General features: G+C 41.6%; 4 protein-coding genes and 3 long non-coding RNA genes across 8 annotated transcripts in view; 6 read left to right on the forward strand and 1 right to left on the reverse strand.

Moving 5' to 3' along the window:
• The window catches only part of LOC134194877 (nucleolar protein 56-like), a 9706-nt gene extending 9148 nt beyond the window's left edge, over positions 1-558 (reverse strand). Inside the window, exons 1-2 of the mRNA XM_062663861.1 lie at positions 552-558; positions 295-507 (exon numbers count right to left, since the gene is read on the reverse strand). Of these exons, the coding sequence (XP_062519845.1) occupies positions 295-507; positions 552-558 (220 nt within the window). The remainder of the gene's footprint in view (positions 1-294; positions 508-551) is intronic.
• Positions 559-1688: 1130 nt separating this feature from the next.
• On the forward strand, positions 1689-2459 carry LOC134192280 (uncharacterized). The gene is made up of 4 exons (XR_009971921.1): positions 1689-1699; positions 1908-1990; positions 2049-2111; positions 2188-2459. It is a non-coding gene; the product is annotated as an uncharacterized LOC134192280 (long non-coding RNA).
• Positions 2460-2666: 207 nt separating this feature from the next.
• On the forward strand, positions 2667-4244 carry LOC134194028 (ankyrin repeat and SOCS box protein 2-like). Its single transcript, XM_062662928.1, has 4 exons — positions 2667-2791; positions 3226-3349; positions 3410-3508; positions 3630-4244. Exons 2-4 carry the CDS (start codon positions 3227-3229, stop codon positions 3747-3749), a joined length of 342 nt encoding a protein of 113 aa, XP_062518912.1. The 5' UTR covers positions 2667-2791; position 3226; the 3' UTR covers positions 3750-4244.
• A 1413-nt stretch (positions 4245-5657) lies between these two features.
• On the forward strand, positions 5658-11190 carry LOC134193154 (ankyrin-2-like). Of its 2 annotated transcripts, none has more exons than XM_062661958.1 (8): positions 5658-5755; positions 5819-5911; positions 5968-6066; positions 8515-8616; positions 8726-8821; positions 8883-8981; positions 10641-10703; positions 10765-11190. In XM_062661958.1, the coding sequence occupies exons 1-8, from the start codon at positions 5681-5683 to the stop codon at positions 11188-11190; spliced, it is 1053 nt and encodes a 350-aa protein (XP_062517942.1). In that variant the 5' UTR covers positions 5658-5680. The 2 variants fall into 2 exon arrangements, with proteins under 2 accessions (XP_062517942.1, XP_062517950.1); XM_062661966.1 differs by having other exon boundaries at positions 8575-8616.
• On the forward strand, positions 11072-14543 carry LOC134193145 (uncharacterized). Its single transcript, XM_062661946.1, has 3 exons — positions 11072-11409; positions 11478-11666; positions 13233-14543. The coding sequence occupies exons 1-3, from the start codon at positions 11215-11217 to the stop codon at positions 14358-14360; spliced, it is 1512 nt and encodes a 503-aa protein (XP_062517930.1). The 5' UTR covers positions 11072-11214; the 3' UTR covers positions 14361-14543.
• An 89-nt stretch (positions 14544-14632) lies between these two features.
• Positions 14633-16273, forward strand: LOC134190104 (uncharacterized). The gene is made up of 7 exons (XR_009971586.1): positions 14633-14749; positions 14817-14872; positions 15169-15281; positions 15414-15488; positions 15548-15688; positions 15988-16065; positions 16200-16273. It is a non-coding gene; the product is annotated as an uncharacterized LOC134190104 (long non-coding RNA).
• Positions 16274-16370: 97 nt separating this feature from the next.
• On the forward strand, positions 16371-20921 carry LOC134190111 (uncharacterized). Its single transcript, XR_009971589.1, has 6 exons — positions 16371-16407; positions 16513-16567; positions 16802-16885; positions 18575-18721; positions 20004-20084; positions 20884-20921. It is a non-coding gene; the product is annotated as an uncharacterized LOC134190111 (long non-coding RNA).
• Positions 20922-20994: the final 73 nt, after the last annotated feature.

Here is a 20994-nt window from a genome sequence, read left to right on the forward strand (position 1 = left end):
CTAATAACTTATTACAATTAAAAATCACTTAAAATAATTTAATAAATTAATCAATAATTAATTAATTACTAATATTTATTACAATTAAAAATCACTGAAAAAAAATTAATAAATTAATCAATAATTAATTAATTACTAATTTTTATTACAATTAAAAATCACTTAAAATAATTTAATAATTAATCAATAATTAATTATTAATATTTATTACAGTTAAAAATCACTGAAAATAATTTAATAAATTAATCAATTAATTAATTACCAAGACTATTTTTAGAACTATTCACAACCGACCTTCCGAGATGCTGTTCATGTTTTCCAAAGCGTTCAATCCCGATTTAAACGGCTGGAACGCCACCAACTTCAGCAGCCGCCCGAAACGCGAAAGGTCAGTGACACCCTGCTGCACCTCGTCCAATTCTGCGCCAATGTCCTCGACCGCCACCGTCTTAAACACGGCGTAGCCCGACGCATGCTCGAATAAAACAAACAAAACCTGTAGAGAGACTAGCGACAGTTAGCAGAGGAAACGAGAAGAAAGCAAAATGCACGTGCCATTTTGTAGATACGGGACACTCAAATAACATGTACGGGACATCCGTATACGGGACACTTATACATGGATCATTGTTTTTATAGGGAAATTACCTTTGTTTTAGTGTAGTGGCAAAATGGTTTGCATGACAAAGATGGCAACTCGTACAAACATTTACAGTATCAAAGAGGTATTCTGAGTGTCCGTCCGTGCGTCCATCCGTGAGCCACCACCCCTACCCCCGGGGAATCGTTTAGGAATTGATAAATTCGAATCGTTCTTTGCTAGTTTTGAAGAAAGTAAACATACGATAGTTTACGTCATGTGACGTCATCACTAGAGATGTTTCTATGGAAACTATGCTCGCTTATGTGACTGCGTTTCACTACCCCTACACCCAGGGGACAGCTGTTACAAATTGATCATTTTGAATAATTGTTTGTTTTCCTCAATGGGTGTAAACAATTGACACTTCACGTTATGTGACGTCACTCTGTGATTATTGCTATGGCAACAAGATTGAATTAGGCGTAAGCAGCGTTTTAACTTAAATAGCGTCTGAGTTAATTACTGTAGTAACTGTTTTTGTGACAGATAATGCTGTTCTTAGCTAATAATAATAACTAGTTCTTCGGTATCCGTAGGCGCCTCGCGTGCGTGAGTAACACTTCCAATGGAGCTTTCAGACCGTCTACTGAAACGCCGAGTCCTAGCTAGACAATACGTATTTGTTTCAACATGCAAACTTCCTAGTAGTTTAGATTACGTATATAGGCCTGGTATAGGTAGTCGTCGTTTTGCAATCGTGATCAAGACAATTAATTAAAATGTACAGTCTAGGTATGCACTCAGTTCCGTTGTAACGACAGTGGTATGGTATTTACTGACATAGAAATTGATATCAGCAAACATTGACTATCAACAGTGTTAGATGCAGCACAGTGTAGTAAAGGATTGATTGTAGTATGGGACGTGTGAATAGTTGACTGTAGGTGGCATTCAACTCCTGAAGGTGTTTCTTGGTTATCAAGTACACACAGTCCCTAGCTACAATACAAAAGGATGGGGTGACGGAACTTGATGAAGCATTTTCTTCGTGGTTTGGTCACTTGCACAAATCGTTCTTAGACTCATCTGTAGAAGGACACGGAAACGATTTTTAAGGTAGGTCCTATCATGAAACGTGGTCGTGGAGAGGAGAAATTTGAGATTTGTGTGTACACACACACACACACACACACACACACACACACACACACACACACACACACACACACACACACACACACACACACACACACACACACACACACACACACACACACACACACCACATTACTGAGATCATTGTGATATGTGCACTTCCTTGTAGGGAAATGCATTGGATAGTTTGCTCCAGTCATCACTATTCACGTGGCACTGGTCATTGCTATGAATTGATGTTCATGCATGTTGGTGTGGTTTGCATGCAACATGCTGCAAAGTAAGTTAAATGTATTGCAAATGTATTAAGGGAGACATCAAGTGTCAGTTCTCAAATGAATGTAAGGTAGATGAGTCTGTCTTAAATACAAAGGTTGGTTGTCTCTTAATGTTTCTAGTTACACAAAGCGGCAGTTGAATTATTATTGTGATTGTTTCTCTCTAGCAAGTGAAGGTGATGAGAGAGGACACAAGGAATAGGTTGTGAGTCTAGTCCATCATCGAGTCGTGCAGTGGATCAAGAGAAGCAAGCAGTCAGCAGCCCAGCCGTCAGTTTGAATAGTGGCAGAGTTTGCAAACGAGCAGACAGACTAGATGTGTAAGTTAGAGGAGAGATGGAGTGATAGTGAGGCGTCTAGATGAGGTGAGAGTATGAGAGTGTCCAGTTGTAGGAGGTACACTGTAGTGTTGAATTGAGTTTTGTTGAATACATTACTGTACTCACAAGTGCACGTGTCATTCTATGACCACTACAATCTCTAGCAAATAAGCAAGCATGTCTGCGATCTCTACACGCCAGGTCGCTATCATCAGGGCATTAGTTAGGCATGCGCGAAGAGCGGTGTTTTTGTGAGACGTGTCAACGCTCTTTAGGGCGGGATCAATTTACATGGCAACACTCAAGTTGTCAATTCTGTCACCAGCGACGGCCAATGAGAAGATGCCAATAAGTCAAGCCTACACACCCTGCACGTGATCGTAAGGCAGCAGTTGTGTGAGCGGGTGGACCCAAAATGTAGCGACGAAAGTTCGTGTAGCGGAGCAGGTCTAGAGGTGAGTGAGACGCGCAACGTTTCTTTCTGCCAACTCGTCGATGTATCCCGGCAGAAGATCTCGTTGAATTTCTCGTTTGTGCGAAAGAGCTCTGCCCCCCGCGCACAAGCACACAAGAAATTACTAAGACTGACAGTTTGATCTTGTATGAGAAGGTTAGGGAAAAGAGATGAGCGCGACACACAATCACGGTTTCTCTTATTTGCTTGTAAACCCGTCTACTGGATTTGTGTGACGTGATGGAGGAGAAACGCGCCAAGACTTTGACGTCTCGACGTGTTTGTGATGTTAGCGCGCATTTGCAATATTGCGGTTGTTGGGTGTATTGTAATAGACAGTAGACGGGTGTGGGGCGTGGTGCGAGGTGATAGATTAGAGCAAATGGATTGTTAGATTGTGATGTGAGTAAAGGGTTGATGTGGTTGTGATGTTAGAATGAGTGAGAGAGACATCACAACATTGAATAGCCAACTAGAGGTTGCTGTAGAGAATAACGAAGGTGATGAGGTTGAAAGATTGTTGAGTGAAGGGGCTTCACGGAATGCTTGTGGTGTTGATGTATGTTATTGATTGAGTGACTCGTTTTATTGTTGTTTACAACAACTCACTCTAATGTAGGGATGGCCTGTATTGTTGGATGCTTGTAATAGACGCTCTTATTCTGTATGTAAGCTGCTAGTGAAGAGAGGAGCAGATGTGAACAAAACTGATTCTTGGGTAAGTGTTGAGAGTGAATGAATGAATGAAGAGAATGAGATTTAAATGATGTGATGAGATTTGTGATAGGATGGATATTACAGTAGAGACAAACAATTAAACACAATTATTGTCATTGCAGGGTATGACTGCTCTAATGTTGGTAGCATGGAATGGTGATGATGAAATGGTCGACTTCCTTTTATCATCAAATGCTGATGCTGGACAGAAGGATGCGGTGAGTGTATGTGATGCAGTTTGATGTGGTGATGTGTGAGTATGAGAAGTTATGTTTTAAAATGAATGTATTAATAACGTAAACTAGCAGAGTCCTTCAGCATTGCCCATGTAATCCAGATGTATGTATATAAAGGTGTAGTGTGTTTGCTTACTTGACCATAACCTCGAAAAGGGGCTCGATGAAACACATGCAGCCAACAGTCGATTAGACTGTTCTTCTAGTTGAGCAGCCTGTTTTTCATCCAGGAAAGATGAGTAAGTATCTAGTTTTTAAGCAAGTTACTAAGTTTCCATATTAAGGTAATGTCCTTGAAAAGGTTGCATTTTCTTTTTCTTTCATACAATCATGCAGTGCATACGTTTGTATTTTTGTATTTGCTGCAAACTGTCATCTTAAGGCAATCATTGTGATGCTTTGATAGAAAGAAGCGTCCTGGACACACTCAAATGGCAATAAGCCAAAAGAGGAGTCAATGAAAGCCATGCAGCTAACAAATGATTGGACTGACAATGTTCTTGTTAAAAGGTTGAACTTGGACTGTGTGCAGAGTCTCTATGCCAATTGAGTTAGTAGTTTTAGCACTTGCACACACACACACACACACACACACACACACACACACACACACACACACACACACACAAAATGGACAAATGTCAATCCCTCCATGTCATTCGACGTCGACCTTAAGAGACAGGGCTTTCATGTGCTGCGTCGAGGCTTAGGGCTAGCGCTACAATCCACCTGGAGCTTGGCCGGATGCACTGACAATGGCACAGCTGTGGGACTGGACATCGAGTCCCACAAGTACCCGTCTGCTGCTCGGTGTTATGCAGTAGTCATGTCCACCCCAGTCAATGACCAGGTACTCATTTATACTCCTGAGTCAAGAGAAGCAATTGTGTGTAAGTTTCTTGCTTAATTAAGGAAATTATGCCATAGATTGCCATCACTGTGACTTGAACGTGCAACCCTGCAAGGTCCTGGCTGTTTCCATTCTTCAAATGCACTCTCTAACAAATTGAGCTACAGCACCACACACACACACACACACACACACACACACACACACACACACACACACACACACACACACACACACACACACACACACAAATAATGCCTTTTTATCATATTGTCATATATAAAACTGTGCTTGTTTTGTCTAAGCTGAGTTGACCAGCTCTGGAATATCAAAGCCTTTCCATCAGTAATTAGCCAAGGTCACCTGACTGCTATAAACAATCTCTTAACTTACCTCAGTATTCATCGTTTATTAGTGAAGTGACAACACGACAACATTAAAGGAACTGTACCAGACCCTGTCTCACCGCCTGGATGTTGAAAAAGGGAGGGACTGGCTAAGCGAGACTAACCTGGATGGCCATACAGCTATTACACTTACACTTGCATTGAGACATCACAAACCATCATGTTTGTGATTGGCTCAAAATCAACGTCATTTCCATTCACTTGGCTAACACACACATCTCAACACTAGCCTTGACACTAAGCCTCCTTTTGCTTTTGGTGGTCCGACCATGCGAGGATAGCTATGGGACTGTATCACGTGATGTTATCTTCGAAAAGCAAAGGAACATCACGTGATACAGTCCTGTTGCTATCCTCGCGCGGTCGGACCACCAAAAGCAAAGTGAGGCCTAGTGTCGAGGCTATCTCAACACAGTACAGTACGCATAGAAAGGATCTCACCCCAATTATGGTGGCTTAATAATGTGGTTGTGAATGATATTTGATATTGGAAAGTGTTGATTGTGTGTATGGTGGAGCAGGAGATGTAGATGAGTGTTTTACTAGCAGACATGGTGTTGTATTATGAGTAGTGATGGATAGTCTGCTGGCAGTTGTATTGCATTGATTGCTTGTTGGACAACACATTGCTAATATGCATTGTATATGGTTAGCGTGGTAGGACTGCAGTTGATTATGCTATGTTTCGAGGTCACATGTCAACAGCTGGTTGTTTGGTGTTGGCAACTCAAAGAGTTGAAGATGTTACAGTTAAGGTGTCTGACAGTCAGTTGTGTTGGAGAATGAAATGAATGTGTGTGAGTGTGTGGTGTGTATAGCATCGTCTTCCTCTGTTGTATTGGGCATGTAAGAACAAGAGAGATGATGTGATAAAAGCAATTGTTAAGCTGGGAACAGAAGTCAAGGATGACGTGAGAAATAGAATTTTTGTATCATTTCTATGACATTTATTGTATTGTTGATGCAGTGGGAACGAACTTTACTTCACTATGCTGCTCGGTATGACAGTCGTGATGTGGTTGAGCTTCTCTTGGCCAACAAGGCAGATGCTGATGCTTCAGACAAGGTAGGTGTAGTGACCATCAAATATCAAATGCTAGGTAGGTGTAGCAACAATTAAGTTAAGTTGGATAAACTGATCAAGTATTTACTAAACTGTTTTGTCTGCTTAGAAATGAGGTAAAGCAATTTGTTTGTATTACAAAATATGCATATTATTTGCTGTCTTGGGTATTGTGCTATTTACCAACAATTGAGATTTAAATTGTTGTAAAGTCTTAAAATAGATGTATGGAAATGTGAATAAAATGTAAAGTGCATTTTGTGTAAGACTGCTGTGGGGCTGTCGTTCCAGCAGAGGCAGTTATTGTATAATTGTATTGGTCAAGACTATGAATTAGAAGCAACAAAGTTGAAGCACGTATCACTAAATCTTTTCTATTTTCAACACTCAACAAGAAAAGCAGCCACTCTAAGAGCATTGTAAAAGCACACAGTTGTCAGGAACAGATGCAATGTAACTCACTAGCTTGTGTTGGCTGTGAATGTATTGTGCTATTATTGTCAGGCATCAAGTGTGGTCTCAATATAGCTGTGAGTGGGTACACAGTGACACAAGCATATGTGAGTATGACATCTACACGTTGCTTTTTGGGTGACACAAGGATGTACATTTTGTGGTCTCGAGGCCAGCTGCTCTTTCACATAAGATTTTCTATTTGAAAATTTGATGTTTTCAACAAGCATGTTTTGTTGAGTAATGGAAAGGGGGTCACTTGTTCGGCTAGGTACTTTTGTTTGGACATTTACAGTAAATCTGGGAATGTGGCTTTTGTGACGTTGATATAAAGTGGTTAAGACTGGCATAGGCATTTCATTTTTCTCTATCTACCTTTTCTGGAAGACACTTCCAGCTCTATCTGTTTTAATGCTGAAAGAGGAATGTGCCTACACTTGCGCAGCAGGCAGTCTGAAACCTTGGTGGTGTTCCTGTTCCGTAATCTCGTATAGGAGATAGTGGCATTTGGATGAGGGCATTCCCCTGAAGAGACCCCAGTATCTATCCACGTCACTGGTAATAAATGACACGCAGCTCTGTGTGTACTGTTCGAGGTTGTGAAATGGGCATTTCAGATTCAGTTGAGATCTGCTCTGCGTTCTAGAGAAATTCAAGTCATTATTTATTTATTACATAAAATACTTATAAACCCATCCTGACCTTGTGTGAGTTGTTCAGTACTTGCAAGACCAATCTGATCACTACACACTGTACAAGAATTTAACCTTATTTCCTAACTACATGTTTAAAAGACACCGAGATGTTATGACGTTACTATAAAGTATGACATCATCAGATATGCGATTTTATCAACCACGTAACATTATTGCAGCTAGCAAAGTTTTCTAGTTAGAACAGTGACTTATTGCAAGGTACATCTGGTTGTTAATACCGTATTTCCGCGCATTTAGTTGCATGCCAGTATAAGCGGAGATTACCAGAAACTTGCTTGTCAGACTTTGGTAACGATACTGGCATGCCGGTATAACGCGAGGGAGTGCTGGTAATGGCAAGGGAGCAACTACTAGTACACATGTGTTGTAATTCTACTGCAGACGCTCTGTCATTCGATTTGTCGGTCCAGAGAATGCAGTTTCCCCCGAAGCCCAGCTAGAAAAGAGAAAAGTTGAACAGCTAGAAGGTATCTAGAATGGATGTTCGCAGTGTGCATAGCAGAAGATCATACACAATCGAAAAAGCTAGCGGTCCTACACAAGTATGATGAGCTCGGTGTAAACAAAACGAAAGTCACCGGGAAATGTGGAGTGTCTCGTCAGTGCGTACAGGATGAGGTTTGAACAAGCAGAAGAACACAGAGGGCTGACAGATAAGGAAGAGAGGAAGACGATGAAGAAGAGGAGGATGAAGACAGAAAAGCAAACATTATAGGGTTGACTATATACTAAATCTAGATGGAAAAGTATATGTCTTAGTGTTTATTTATGTTAGTTCAATCAATATCTAATAACGGTTGCAGCATAGATCTATGGGTCCAGTTTACAGGGAGGTTGGTCAAATCACCTCTCTTTCTCCGGCATGCCGGTATACCCCGTGGTAATCTCCGGCTTAAACCGGCATGCAGCTAAATGCTCGGAAATACGATATACTAGAGAAACATTTGAATGTGAGACTTTAGTACAGATACGTGTCCAGTGTAACACGATGTTGTTTGCTGTTGTAGTCACTTGTAAATAGGATAGACACTGAACAGTTTGAGGAAGAGCAAATGTAGATGTGTGTGTTTGAGATGTAAGTGGTAGACATGATTTTCTATTTTTATGAGGTGTGGTAGCATTCCTCATCTTTATATTGTTCCTAAATTCTTGACATGGACGTTTGACACAGCAGGTTTTGTGTAGATCTACGTAGTGATTTCATTTGAGTTAAATAGACTTAGGAACGCTTGTTAAGTCATGTTGTGATATTTTTACTGACTCGTTATTCTATGTGTGATAGCATGGTGTCAAGCCTTTTGATTTTGCCATCAGTAATGGTCACATGTCAATTGCTGTTCAGTTGTTTTCATTAATGCAGTCAGTTGAAGATCTTGTACTTGAGGTGAGTAACAGTTAATTGTTTACAGTTAGAGAGTAATTGTATTGGTTTGTATTGTCTTTATGGAATTGATTTGCTACATTGATTCTCTTTCTTTGATTGTTGATAATAGAATGTGTGTAAGCTGCTGCAGTGGGCATGTAGCAATGAAGAAATGGATGTTGCAAGGAAGATTGCACAGAAGTTTTTTCACGCAGTGGAGGAGGAGGTGAGAGTTTTCACAATACTGTTGATTATGTGTGAAAGATGTTTTTGTGTTGTGCATGCAGTCTGGTCGCACTTTACTTCACTTTGCTGCTCAACTTGGTCATCGTGATGCAGTCAACTATCTGTTGGAGAAGAAGGCAGATGCAGATGCTAAAGATAAGGTAAACAATATTATGAACATTTAATGTTTACTTTAACTTAACAGATGTGTGTTATTGAAATATTACATTGTATACCAATTGTGGTGAACAACCATTTTCAGTAATTTTAAAATCAACTTTCTAGTACATTATTCTTACATCTTTTGGTGCATTTCGGTATAGCTGAGGTGTACCAGTAGGTTGACCTTGTTTGCAAACTAAACCAATGTAGCATGCTGAGATTGTATTTTACAGTCTGCACATGCTCAGCGACTGTTTGCGTGCCTAAGTCAACATCTGGCGTACTGAGATTGTTCAAACTTTCAGGTATCACTAAATTGACCGTAGTTAGTTTCTTGCATATGTGGTAGGTGTGTGCACTCAAATTTCTTATTTTGTGATGTTGAAGCATGATTTCAAGCAAAGTTCTTGAATTACAGCTATGGAAGCGAGAATATCTGACAGAGCAATTTCAGCACACTTGCATGGCACACTGAGACTGCAAGTTCTAATTTGCACACGCGTGAACAATCTGAGCACTGTTGCAATCTGAGCACGGGACCAGCATGCAGTACAGCGAGGTATACGAGGATAACGAGGATGCAAGAACACTTGTGTGCTTCTGTAATCTAAAGGAGAGCTGTCTGCTTGTCTGCCTGTGTGTCTGTATGTGCAACTACTCGTATCTCCACCGCCCCGCGTCAGACCTCTGCTGAATTCGGCTCATGCATGCCGAAACGACAGGTAGAAGTGCCTGTCGTTGTGTTCTGGACTTTTTGACTGCCAGTTGAGTTAGTAGTTTTAGCACTTTCAGGGTTTAACACACACACACACACACACACACACACACACACACACACACACACACACACACACACACACACACACACACACACACACACACATGTGTGAGTATCTCAAACGGTGTGTCAGATCTTCACCGAATTTAAACTGCCTGTTTCTGACCTCAGACGGTACCCACAGAGAGTGCTGTTTATTGTTGGCGACGTCGAAGAAGGAAAGATATGTTTAGTATATCCAGGTCTGGCTCAGGTCAGGTACAACGTGTATACACATGGCGTGCTGGAATACGATTGCATGCTTATGTGGTACAAAATGGCATGGAGCAAGACGGAGACTCTGTCTTATTTGTCTTATCCAATTGTGGAGTGACCAAGATGTGCAAAACAAATATCTTGAACTTTGTTGCTGCAACAATCGCCTGGTGATAGACCTACGTATCGTATGAATAGTATGACGTCTCGTATATGTTTTATGCATTTCTCAATATGACTGTTGTAAAGCCATAGAGAGAAAACGAGCAGCTTGGCTTCTGTCCATTGGAAACGTGAGCTATGACGATCTCAAGTAACTAAGGCACGTTAATGACACGCATTGGTTCACTTCTACACGCCCATTAAGATTATTGGCTCGTGTCTACAGTGTGTTGTGTGGAATGCTGGGCTGGAACGGCTCGGATTGGCTCACTATGCATGCTTGTGTAAACGGAGCATCAGTACATATTGTCTAGGTTAGATTACTATGGCTATTTGCCAACCTGTTTGTCCGAAAACTTTGTGCTAAATGTGGAGTTTACTGTAGTTGTGGCAGCATTCTCCATCATTGTATACAAACTTTAGGTATAAATTGTTACATCTGATATGTGTGTTTCATGTTTAGGATGGTAAGAGACCATACCAACTGGCTGATGGTGAACTGAGAAGACGACTAAGGAAAGCAATAGTGAGACGTTTATGTAGTGAGATATGGTGGTATGTGTAGAATGGATGGGTTGTATTGTCAGGATGAACAGAAGTATGCTGTTCTGTTTGCTGAAGGCACAGTGAGACCAGAAATCATCAAGTTGTGTTACATCGGTTCAGAAGGAGCAGGAAAGACGACACTCATGGAGGCTCTCAAACGAGGATGGTTCAAACGAATTTTCACAAACGAGAATCAAGCAGACGACCCGTATTGTGAAGAGGAACGTACAATTGGTATCAACGTGATGACAGCCAATATTCCAGGAGTGGGTCGTGTTTCACTGTGGGACCACGCAGGTCAAAAGCAGTTCCACAAAACCCACGGCCTCTTCTTCTCTCCATCCAACTCGTTCTTCATCTTGCTAGTGAGTCTAGTGAGAGGAAAGGAGAGACGACTGTGCAGCGTTGAGGAGTTGCGAGACGAGCTTCAGTACTGGCTCTCATTTCTCAGATCCAGTTTGGATTGAGAGTTTATACCCACAGTGTTGATAATGGCCAGTCGAGGAGATTATTATCGTGATGGTCAGCGTGTGTTGCAGCACGTGGTCGACTACATTCGTGAGCTGTTCAAAGGCAAGATCAACATCATTCAAGAATGTTTGGTTATCGACTGCAGGAGGAGTTCATCTCCTGAAATGAGAAAACTGAGGAGAGTGTTGCGTGGTGTGAAGCAGCAGCTACAGCAAGTGATCATAAGACTAATTTTATTAGACTTCTTAAATTTGCTTTGCTAATTCAGATATTTATGTTACAGTCTGCTCCTCTGTATCCTCGTCTTTGTCAGCCAGTCGTGTCCAAGTTGCTTCCCTCTCTTCGTGAGAAACAAGAAGATCCATTCATGGAGACGGCAACACTCATGGAGAAGATTGAGCAAGAAGCATGTCCAGGACAAGAGAAGAATGTTGTAGAGAAGGTAGTTGGTTTTCTGGATGAATCAGGAGAGGTGAGACGACTAGTAGCTGTTTAGTCATTGCGTTTGTGTACGCGTGTGTGTGTGTGTGTGTGTGTGTGTGTGTGTGTGTGTGTGTGTGTGTGTGTGTGTGTGTGTAGGCAGAAGTGGAAGAACGTCTGTGCTAGCAAAATTTACTCAATCGTCACTTCAAGAGTAAAATTAGAAAATGCCCAAAGTAGTCAGAAGGCTCGTGATAGAGCCGATCCCAGCAGATGTCATGACCAACAGCCTCTGCTGTGCACTACCTGCAAGCGACTGTTTAAGTCACAAACAGGGAAGAAAGACGCAATTGCAACAGAGGACAAAATCGCCTAAATCCCCGGGAAGGAGCAAAGGCCGGAATCAAGTGCGACAGATGCGGTCATTTATTCACATGAGAAAGTGACAAGAAAAGACATAAATGTCATCGATGTATTTTAGATTTGTGACGTATTTACCAGATAGTGACTTCCTTTTTCTTACGCTTTATATGTTTCATCATCATCCATGTGGGTGGGCAGTTGAAGGTGTGTGTGTGTGTGTGTGTGTGTGTGTGTGTGTGTGTGTGTGTGTGTGTGTGTGTGTGTGTGTGTGTGTGGATGTAGCATAGCAGCCTTCTAAATGTGTCGGCTCTGAGGTATTTGACCCTCTTCGGCTTACCATCTGGATTCTGTGATACCTTCAAGTGCCATCATCACGATAAACCATCTCAGATCGACAGGAGTGCCACACCCAGCACTTGGGAGTGAGCCTACGTCAACATGTTGTTTTTTGGAGAACAACTGTCGCGCTACTCCCACATTACAAAGTTCTCTGATCGCTTGTAAGGTTGAAGTACTCATTTTCATAATCTTACGTCTATTTCTGTTCATCGCCAATGGAAGAGGAGGCCATGTGCATGGAGTACAATAGTGGAAATGACTGAGTGGCATGAACGAAAGAAGTTGGTCTTGAGGGTGGGAAGTAGAACGATGGTCTATGGTTTGTGCGAGTGATCTGTATGCTGGGTAGCCTCGAAGTTCCAGACCGTTGCTCAAAAGAAATTGGGCAATGGTCTGGAACTTTGAGGCTGCTGCCGGGTTAGCAAGATGCAGCAGTTTGACATCTTGCTGTATAGAGAATTGAAAGATTCAGGACGCTGTACATTAGATTACCTGTTTTCAAACTGGTAGATAGAGATTTGTGCTTTTTCCTGCTGTTTATGCCATCATCTTTTGAGATGGGATGGTTTTTGGTTTTTCTGTTTTGTGTGTGTGTGTGTGTGTGTGTGTGTGTGTGTGTGTGTGTGTGTGTGTGTGTGTATGTGTGTGTGCTCATACGTATGTGTGCATGCCTGTGTGTGCCATACATGTGTGGGTGGGTAGGTGGTGGGTGCGTGAGTGTGGGTGTACGTACGTACGTACGTGTGTGTGTGTGTGTGTGTGTGTGTGTCTGTCTGTCTGTCTGTCTGTCTGTTTGTCTGTCTGTTTGTTTGTCTGTCTGTTTGTCTGTCTGTCTATTTGTATCTGTGTGTTTGTGTTTGCTTGTTATTTTGTTGTGTGCATGTGGATGGGTGTTACTGTTGTGATGTGTGTTTAGATTGCTGTTGTTGGTGATGTGGCTGCTCTCAATCCTGCTTGTCTACATCAATATGCCATCGGTCCTATTGTTGCTTCCAAGGATTTCAAGTGGCATGTCAAGTCAGAGAGAAATGATGGCACAGTAACAAAAGAAGAAGCAAAAACGTCAATCGATCATTACTTGAGAGATCACAAGATTGCTGTTCAACTCAACACAGATAAAGTTCTCGCTATCAACAAATCTCTTGGTATCTGCTTCAAAGTGGAAGGCAGAGACGACACGTACATGTTTCCAGCTCTCTTGCCTCCTAAGGATCTGTCTGTCATGTGGAAGAAAGTTGAGAGTAAGAAAGTGTATGTCGGTCGACGTCAAGTGTGCAGAAGTCAGACGACCATCTTCAGTCCATCTACATTCTGCATGTTTCAATCTAAAGTTTGCATTACTTTGGATCGAAAGGCAAGGCTGTGGAGGGACGGACTGATCTTATCACAAGGCAGTACAGTTCATAATCTCGTTGAGTGTTTGGTGGCCATGATAGATCCTGTTCGTTCTGTTGACTTTGTGTGTCGTGGAGGCAAGCAAACAGAAGCAGAATGTGTTTCACTGCTGGACACTGTCATGTCTCTTTGGAGAGATATGTTAGACAGCTACAGTCCGGGCACTGAATATCAGACTGAATATCTGAGCAGAAAGCATTTAGAGGAACACAAAGAACTGAAACAAGTTGCTGCCTACTCTCAGAAGGAGATCGACGAAGCAGAAGCAAAGGAAGAAGGAGCACATGCTGCTGTCAAACAAGTAGTTGGTGATGAGCTGATGGTAGAAAGTCTTGGCGACCTGCTGGTTGTTCAACCCATCAGTCAATCAGCTCCAGTTTCATCCAGTGCAGTCTTCAATGCTGTTATTGGGTGTGGTTCATGTCAATGGTATTCATTTGGACTAAAACTAGACTTTAATCATGATCAGATTGAAGCTTTGTGTCATGACAAAGTGACTCCTGCTGATAAATTGTCTGCAATCATCCAAGTAAAGACCAAACAAGTTGGTGATGTGAAGAAGACGGATGATCTGCTGCTGGAGGCATGTAGACATTTACCAGATCCAATTGATGGTGCAGTGAAGGAGAAGCTTGGAATTTATCATTAGTCACGTGACTGTAGAAACTAAGCTTGATATATCTATAGACAGAATTTATTAGCAAAATTACTGTTTTCAAGTGTCACATTCTGTTTAAAAAGCAGCATATTTGGGCATGTAATACCTAGTAATGATGGGACTAGCTAATGCACATGTACTTAAGGATTATTGGCACCCTTAAAACTGAAAACATTAAATTCAACAAACATTGCCCAATTGATGGTTCAAATGTGTTACGTCTTGATGCCACATGATAACATCCGTTTCAGCCGGATGTCTAGCGCGCGTGTACTACTGAATCTTGCTTGTGGGCGTGTGTGCTGCGAGTTTGTAGTATGTCGGTGAATTTCTAAATCCTCGTACGAAGACGTCATCAGCGATTCGTCGGACACAAACTGGTGAGAGATCTGTGGCGCATGCGTCGGTCGAATGTGTTTTTTTCGTCATTTGCACGTTCGTCTTCAGGGTGCTGTTCGATTATGACAAACAGACGAACGACGTAAAAGTGATTGAGACTGGAGGTCAGCTTTTTACGCATGTAAACGTCGCAGGGAATCGAGTTGACAGGAAAACTGTGTACGCATGCGCAGTAAATAATATTGGATTGCAGATTGAATTATTATGTATGCGTTAAAATTTAGTCTAAAATTAAGTAAATATTGTATTAAAATTTATGATTGATATTAATTGGCATGTAACCCTTATGGTATTATTTATGAATGTTTGGTAACACCAGTAGCAATGTTTCTGCTGTAGACATGCCAGTATGGGCGTGGTTTAATTAATATGTATGAACGTTATATCCATTTCATTGCAGATGGGAGCATCGAGGAATTGGGCAAAGAGTTTAGCGGCAGTAAAATACAATACGGATGGTGCAAAGTGACCGATCCGAACACCAACCTGCCGAAGCTTGTTCTTATCAACTGGGTGAGTTTTCTAAGATCAAAACTGAAAAACACGTCTACAAGAGGCATTCGTATTATATTGATATCAATGAATAGTTGCTACCTTTTAGTCGTTTGTTAACTGGTTGTGTACGTAATCGGTTTTTCTGTATAGTTTGGGGAGGCAGCACCGACATCACGGAAAGACGTCTGTCAACGTCATGTCAACGATATTGCCGGATTTCTAAGGGTTTGTGTGTTACATGCATATTTATTGCATGTTGTTGTGTGATTGTTTTGTTCTCTCAGGGTGCTCACGTGACCATCAATGCTTGTCACGAAGGCAACGTGGAGGAGAAGGTCGTATTAGAGAAAGTGTCGAAATCGTCTGGAGCTCGTTATGGCTTCCACAAGGAAAAGGCCAGACCAGTGGAACGATCCGGTCCAGTGGTACGTATGCTGTATTTGTACTAAATGGGCTGGGCTGTGGGTTGTGGTAGTTTGCAATACATTTTAAAGTCAGATATATTAATTAATGTAATAAATATATAATAATTTATTTTATTAATAATTTTGATAATTTATATAATATGTAAATATATTAGTTAAATGTAAATATATTAATTAATTAATTTTGTTCTCTGTAGTTTGTCTCTATTAGATGCTTGGCTTTTAGTTAAAATGTCAATGTGCAATGTGTATTGTACTGTTTGTGTGCAATTGATTAGTGATCTGTGTGTTGCTTGCAGGGTTTGGTTTACAAGAAAGCCGACATACGAGCTGATATTGATGCAAACAAACGAGACAAGTTTTTGTCTGACCAAGAGGTTGAGTTGCTTTTGGTGTAGTTTGTCTCTGTCTGTCTGTCTGTCTGTCTGTCTGTCTGTCTTTCTGTCTGTCTGTCTGTCTGTCTGTCCATCTGTCTGTTTGTCTGTGTGTAGTTTTCTTGCTTTGTTAATAGAAACTTGAGAAGCAGTGCGTTCAAGAGGAACGTAAGGTAAGATTGAAGAAGCAAAGAAGCGGACAGTGAAATCAAAGAGAGGGAGGTCTGTGCGATGGGTGGGATTGTGGTAAATTTTGTGCAGTCAGTGATTGCTTGGTTTGGTAGGCAAGAGAGACACTTCGTAGAGAGAGAAAGCTGAACGTGAACGATCAATTGACGCACAGAAGTAGGTTGTGTGTGTGTGTGTGTGTGTGTGTGTGTGTGTGTGTGTGTGTGTGTGTGTGCACGCACACACTACGTGTTGCTTATCTGTGACATTTCACGTGTCTAGAGCTCACGAAAGGGAAGGCTATCGTAGACGTGAAGAAGAAGACAGAGCACATTACGTTAGTTCTTTGTATGCTTCAATACAGACATTTAGTAAACAGCAGGAATGTGACAGACAGGCAGGTTGTGTATGCAGAAGTGTGCATCAATACTGGCAAGTGTTGTGTGATGCATCTGTGATGGAAACGTCATGTGACATCACGGATTGAAAGTCGGATGCACAAATAGAAATTGCAAGGGCAAACTCATCTTGTATTGGTCTACTGCAGTGTAATATATTGCTGGCATTTTAGAAAGCTCGCGTGGAGCAGTTGGATGGTGAAACTGAGAGGGAGAAGCGGCAAGCAGACGAGGACAGACGAAGGTTTAAGCAGCAGGTAAATCGCAAGAGTAACTAAAGTCCGTTTCAGAATTAAAGTCACCTCACCAGTTACAGTCAAAAGTGGGCTGTTGACGCGTAACTCTAGACTAGTAAGTAGAAACAGCTTGAGAATGTAATGTGCATGCTAGGTACAGCCACTACGACTCTCTATCGCTTTCTACAGCATCGTTGGCTTTGTTCTGTGTAGTTTACTGGCAAGGTATTGGAAAAGCGGTAATGAGACACCACTACAACAATAGGCCATTCGGTACATTATATGGTGTTAGGTATCCTAAGCCTCTCCTCAAAGGCAGAGGTGACTTTAATTGTGAAACGGACTTTAGTTTTTGATTTATTGGAAGTTACGATTGTGCCAATTAGTCGTCTATTTGTGTGTGTGTGTGTGTGTGTGTGTGTGTGCATGTGTGTCTGTCTGTCTGTCTGTCTGTCTGTCTGTCTGTCTGTCTGTCCAATACATATATTTTCAACATTGAAATCTACAATCAACACAACTAAGCAACTCTACTGTCCCAATCGCACAAAATCTCTACCAAACTAAAACTCTACAGAAACCAGCCCTATATAGGGCTGTATAGTAAAGCACATCAATAATTGTGTGTATTGTTCATTCTCTTTCCTTTCCTTGTATGTTCCAGTAAGCAAGATGTCTTCCTGGAAATCACTCTAGCGTTACATTGTTGTAACTGAACTGATAAACGTTGTCTCCAATATGTTGTAAAATTGGATGCATTCTGATGACCGTCCTCATCATAAGACATGAGAGAAAGAGTCTTTAAAAACTGTTGAGCCTCATCACCCCATCTGCCATAATGTTCAAATACCAAAGGGATTGCTGTTGGTGCATACCCTCCTGGTAGCAGTTGGGAGTCATACTTTGTATGTTTGATCTTTTCTCTTCTGGATGCGGCAGCATCATCAACATAAGCAGCTCTAGATAGAATGTCTTTGCTGAATGGATGTGATAGAGCAATGTCTAATTCTGCTGCTGGCATGCAGAATGATTCTGCGACATAGATGTCTGGCCTTCCACTGGAAGTGGTGTAGCGATCTTTAGGCTCAATGTAGTACGGTACATGTAACTGGCTGAGACAATCTGCCCACACAGAAACCATACGAGCTCACGAGGACACAAAAATCAACTTTGATATTTGTTGTAATGATGTCAAGCCAAAACCACCATATCTGATAGGCAAGGTTGCTTGCTTCCACTTTTCATCAGTAAGGGCAGAAATTTGTAACAAATTTGAAAATGTAGAGCGAGATAGATGATCATGAAGAACTGCAGCAGCTTGTAAGATAACACAATAGATTATGTAGTTTTGTTCGCTTATTTTGTTACCTCTGCTTGCAAATCTTAATCTGTCTGTCTGTCTGTTTGTCTGTCTATTTGTGTGTCTGTCTGTCTGTCAATCACATATATTTCAACTTTTATCTATGATACATTCTGCAATGCAGGGGACTATGTACTGTCCAACTACTAGTAGTGTTCATCAACTAAACTAAGCTAAAATTGAAACTTGTGTAAAACAAAATGAGGACTACACTTAAAAGCTACAGTGTACAAGCAAAGCTTGTGTGTCTGTCTGTCTGTCTGTCTGTCTGTCTGTTTGTGTGTTTGTCTGTCATGATATCATCAATATATTTATGAAATTCTGCTAACTAACTTGTATGGTTTTTGTCTTAGGAACGTGAGACAGTCGGTGCTGCAGTGAGGCACACAAAGGAAAGTGTTGCTGAGCGAGAAGCCGCAGACGCTCAGCATGCAGTAGAAGAAGCAAGACGTGCAGTGGAAGAGGCAAGGGCCATGCGAGATGCAGAGGCACAAGCAGAGGTAAGAAAATAAGTGAACAAAACTACATAATCTATGGTGTTATCTTACATACAGAAGGGCATGCATTGATAAGTGAGGGTTAGAATGATGTGTGAACAAGACGTCTTGTACTTCATCGAGCATGCCTTTTGCCTGGTAGCCTTGAACATCCAGACCGTAACACGTTAGTGGGTGTGCAGTCAGCAAGTTAGATGTGGTGTTGTCTTCGAAAGAGTCGTATTCTCTAGAATAACTTGAGGACCAAGACGTCAATCAGGAATTGTGCTACTGTGAGGTAGTGGTGTAGTGTCGCTCTCATGGTACATTGAAATCGCTGAGAAGACAATGTGTAACATACGTTAACACAGAATTGGAGTAAGTGTAGCCTTCTGTGAGCAAAGCTTGGGTATTGCGATGTCTAAGGTTCTTTAAATTACTGGAAGTCTTCGAAATAGTTTGAGGCCCAGATGACACTATACAGTTTACTAAGGGGGTGATTTACTAAGTGACAAAATACTAAAGGCTGCATCACTATAGGGGTGAGGGGCTGAATTAGTGAGAAGGCGATTTAGTTAGTGAGGGGAGATTTAGAGAGGGGGTGAATCAGTGAGGGGTGAATCAGTGAGGGGTGAATCAGTGAGGGGTGAATAAGTGAGGGGTGAATCAGTGAGGGGTGAATCAGTGAGGGGTGAATCAGTGAGGGGTGAATCAGTGAGGGGTGAATAAGTGAGGGGTGAATAAGTGAGGGGTGAATAAGTGAGGGGTGGGAGAATCGGTGAGGAGCAAGAGGATCAGTGAGGGACGACAGATCGTCGAGGGTGCAACAGATTGCCAAGGGTGCAGCAGATCGCAGAGGGTCAAAGAGGGCGAGATTTGCTGAGGGGCATATTGCTCAGGTTGTGGGTGGATTGCCGGGGGGCATATTGCTGTATATCTCTGAGAGTTGAGTTACCAAGGGACAAAAATTTACTGAGGGGCGAATTACTGAGGAGGTGAATTACTAAAGAGCACATTAAATAGGTACTTTACGGCACGTTTGCCTTATGTGTTCCATGACATAACAATGTCTAACAGCCGCTATCTTATTAAAATATTTTTATATACTAAAAATTATTTGTTATTAATAGTTTGTTTGTAGTTATCGTTGCATGTTACATTAGGTATGGTGCATGTCTGTGATGTGTGTGTGCATGCGTGTGTGTGTGTGTGTGTGTGTGTGTGTGTGTGTGTGTGTGTGTGTGTGTGTGTGTGTGTGTGTACATGTACACATTGTTGATCTGGTGTGTTATGTTGGCTGTTGTAGACAGAAGCCGAGGCCGCTGCTGCAGACGAAGCCGTTCGACAGGCACAGGAAGCAGCCGAACAAGCACTAGCTGAACAGAGAGTAAGCCGAGATGTACATACATTTACCAGCCACATCTTTGTATATCATATCACCTCAAAATGCCACAATCTTTACCCTTATGTGTTTGAAAGACCTTCAGCTTGTGTATAAGGCCATCCTTCATCCAGTGCCACACTAGCATATGATTTCAGTGTTTTGTATTGCTCGTCTGTGTGTGCGCTCAGCATTTATCTGCATGGTATTCGCATCTCGTTTGTCTGTTGTTGACACGTCAAGCAATAAAGATTTTGAAATCCTTTCAAATTGTTTTTGTTTACAAATTTGGTTTGTCGGACACGTTTTCGTTGTGTATCGAGCATGTGTAGGGTATACCAGGTATGTGATGTCTCACATGTGTAAGGGGGGCATTTATTCTAGGGTAATGGTTTTATGTGGCTTTTTAATTAAAGGAAATACTTTGTACAGCAATGATGTTGATTTTTGTTGATTTTGTTGATTTTCTGAGTTAGTGAACTGTAGAATGCTGTTGGATGTTTTGTTTGTGGTGTTGTTTGTTTTTATTGTTTCTGTTTGTTTGTTTGTCTGTCTGTTTGTCTGCCTCTGTGTGTTTGTATGTGTTTGTCTGTCTGTCTGTTTCTCTGTCTGCCTGTTTGTCTGCCTGTGTGTGTGTGTGTGTGTGTGTGTGTGTGTGTGTGTGTGTGTGTGTGTGTGTGTGTGCGTGTGTGCGTGTGTGTGTGTGTGTGTGTGTGTGTGTTTGTCTATCTTTCTTTCTGCTTGTCTGTCTATGTGTCTGTCTGTCTGTTTGTTTGTGTGTATAGTTTTCTTGCTTTGTTAATAGAAACTTGAGAAGCAGTGCGTTCAAGACGAATGTAAGGCAAGAGGAGAAAGCAAAGAAGCAAGACAGTGAAGTTGAAGAGAGAGAGGTCTGTGTTAAGGGTGGGATTGTGGA

Source organism: Corticium candelabrum, chromosome 1, assembly GCF_963422355.1.
Source record: "Corticium candelabrum chromosome 1, ooCorCand1.1, whole genome shotgun sequence".
NCBI classification, from domain to species: domain Eukaryota; kingdom Metazoa; phylum Porifera; class Homoscleromorpha; order Homosclerophorida; family Plakinidae; genus Corticium; species Corticium candelabrum.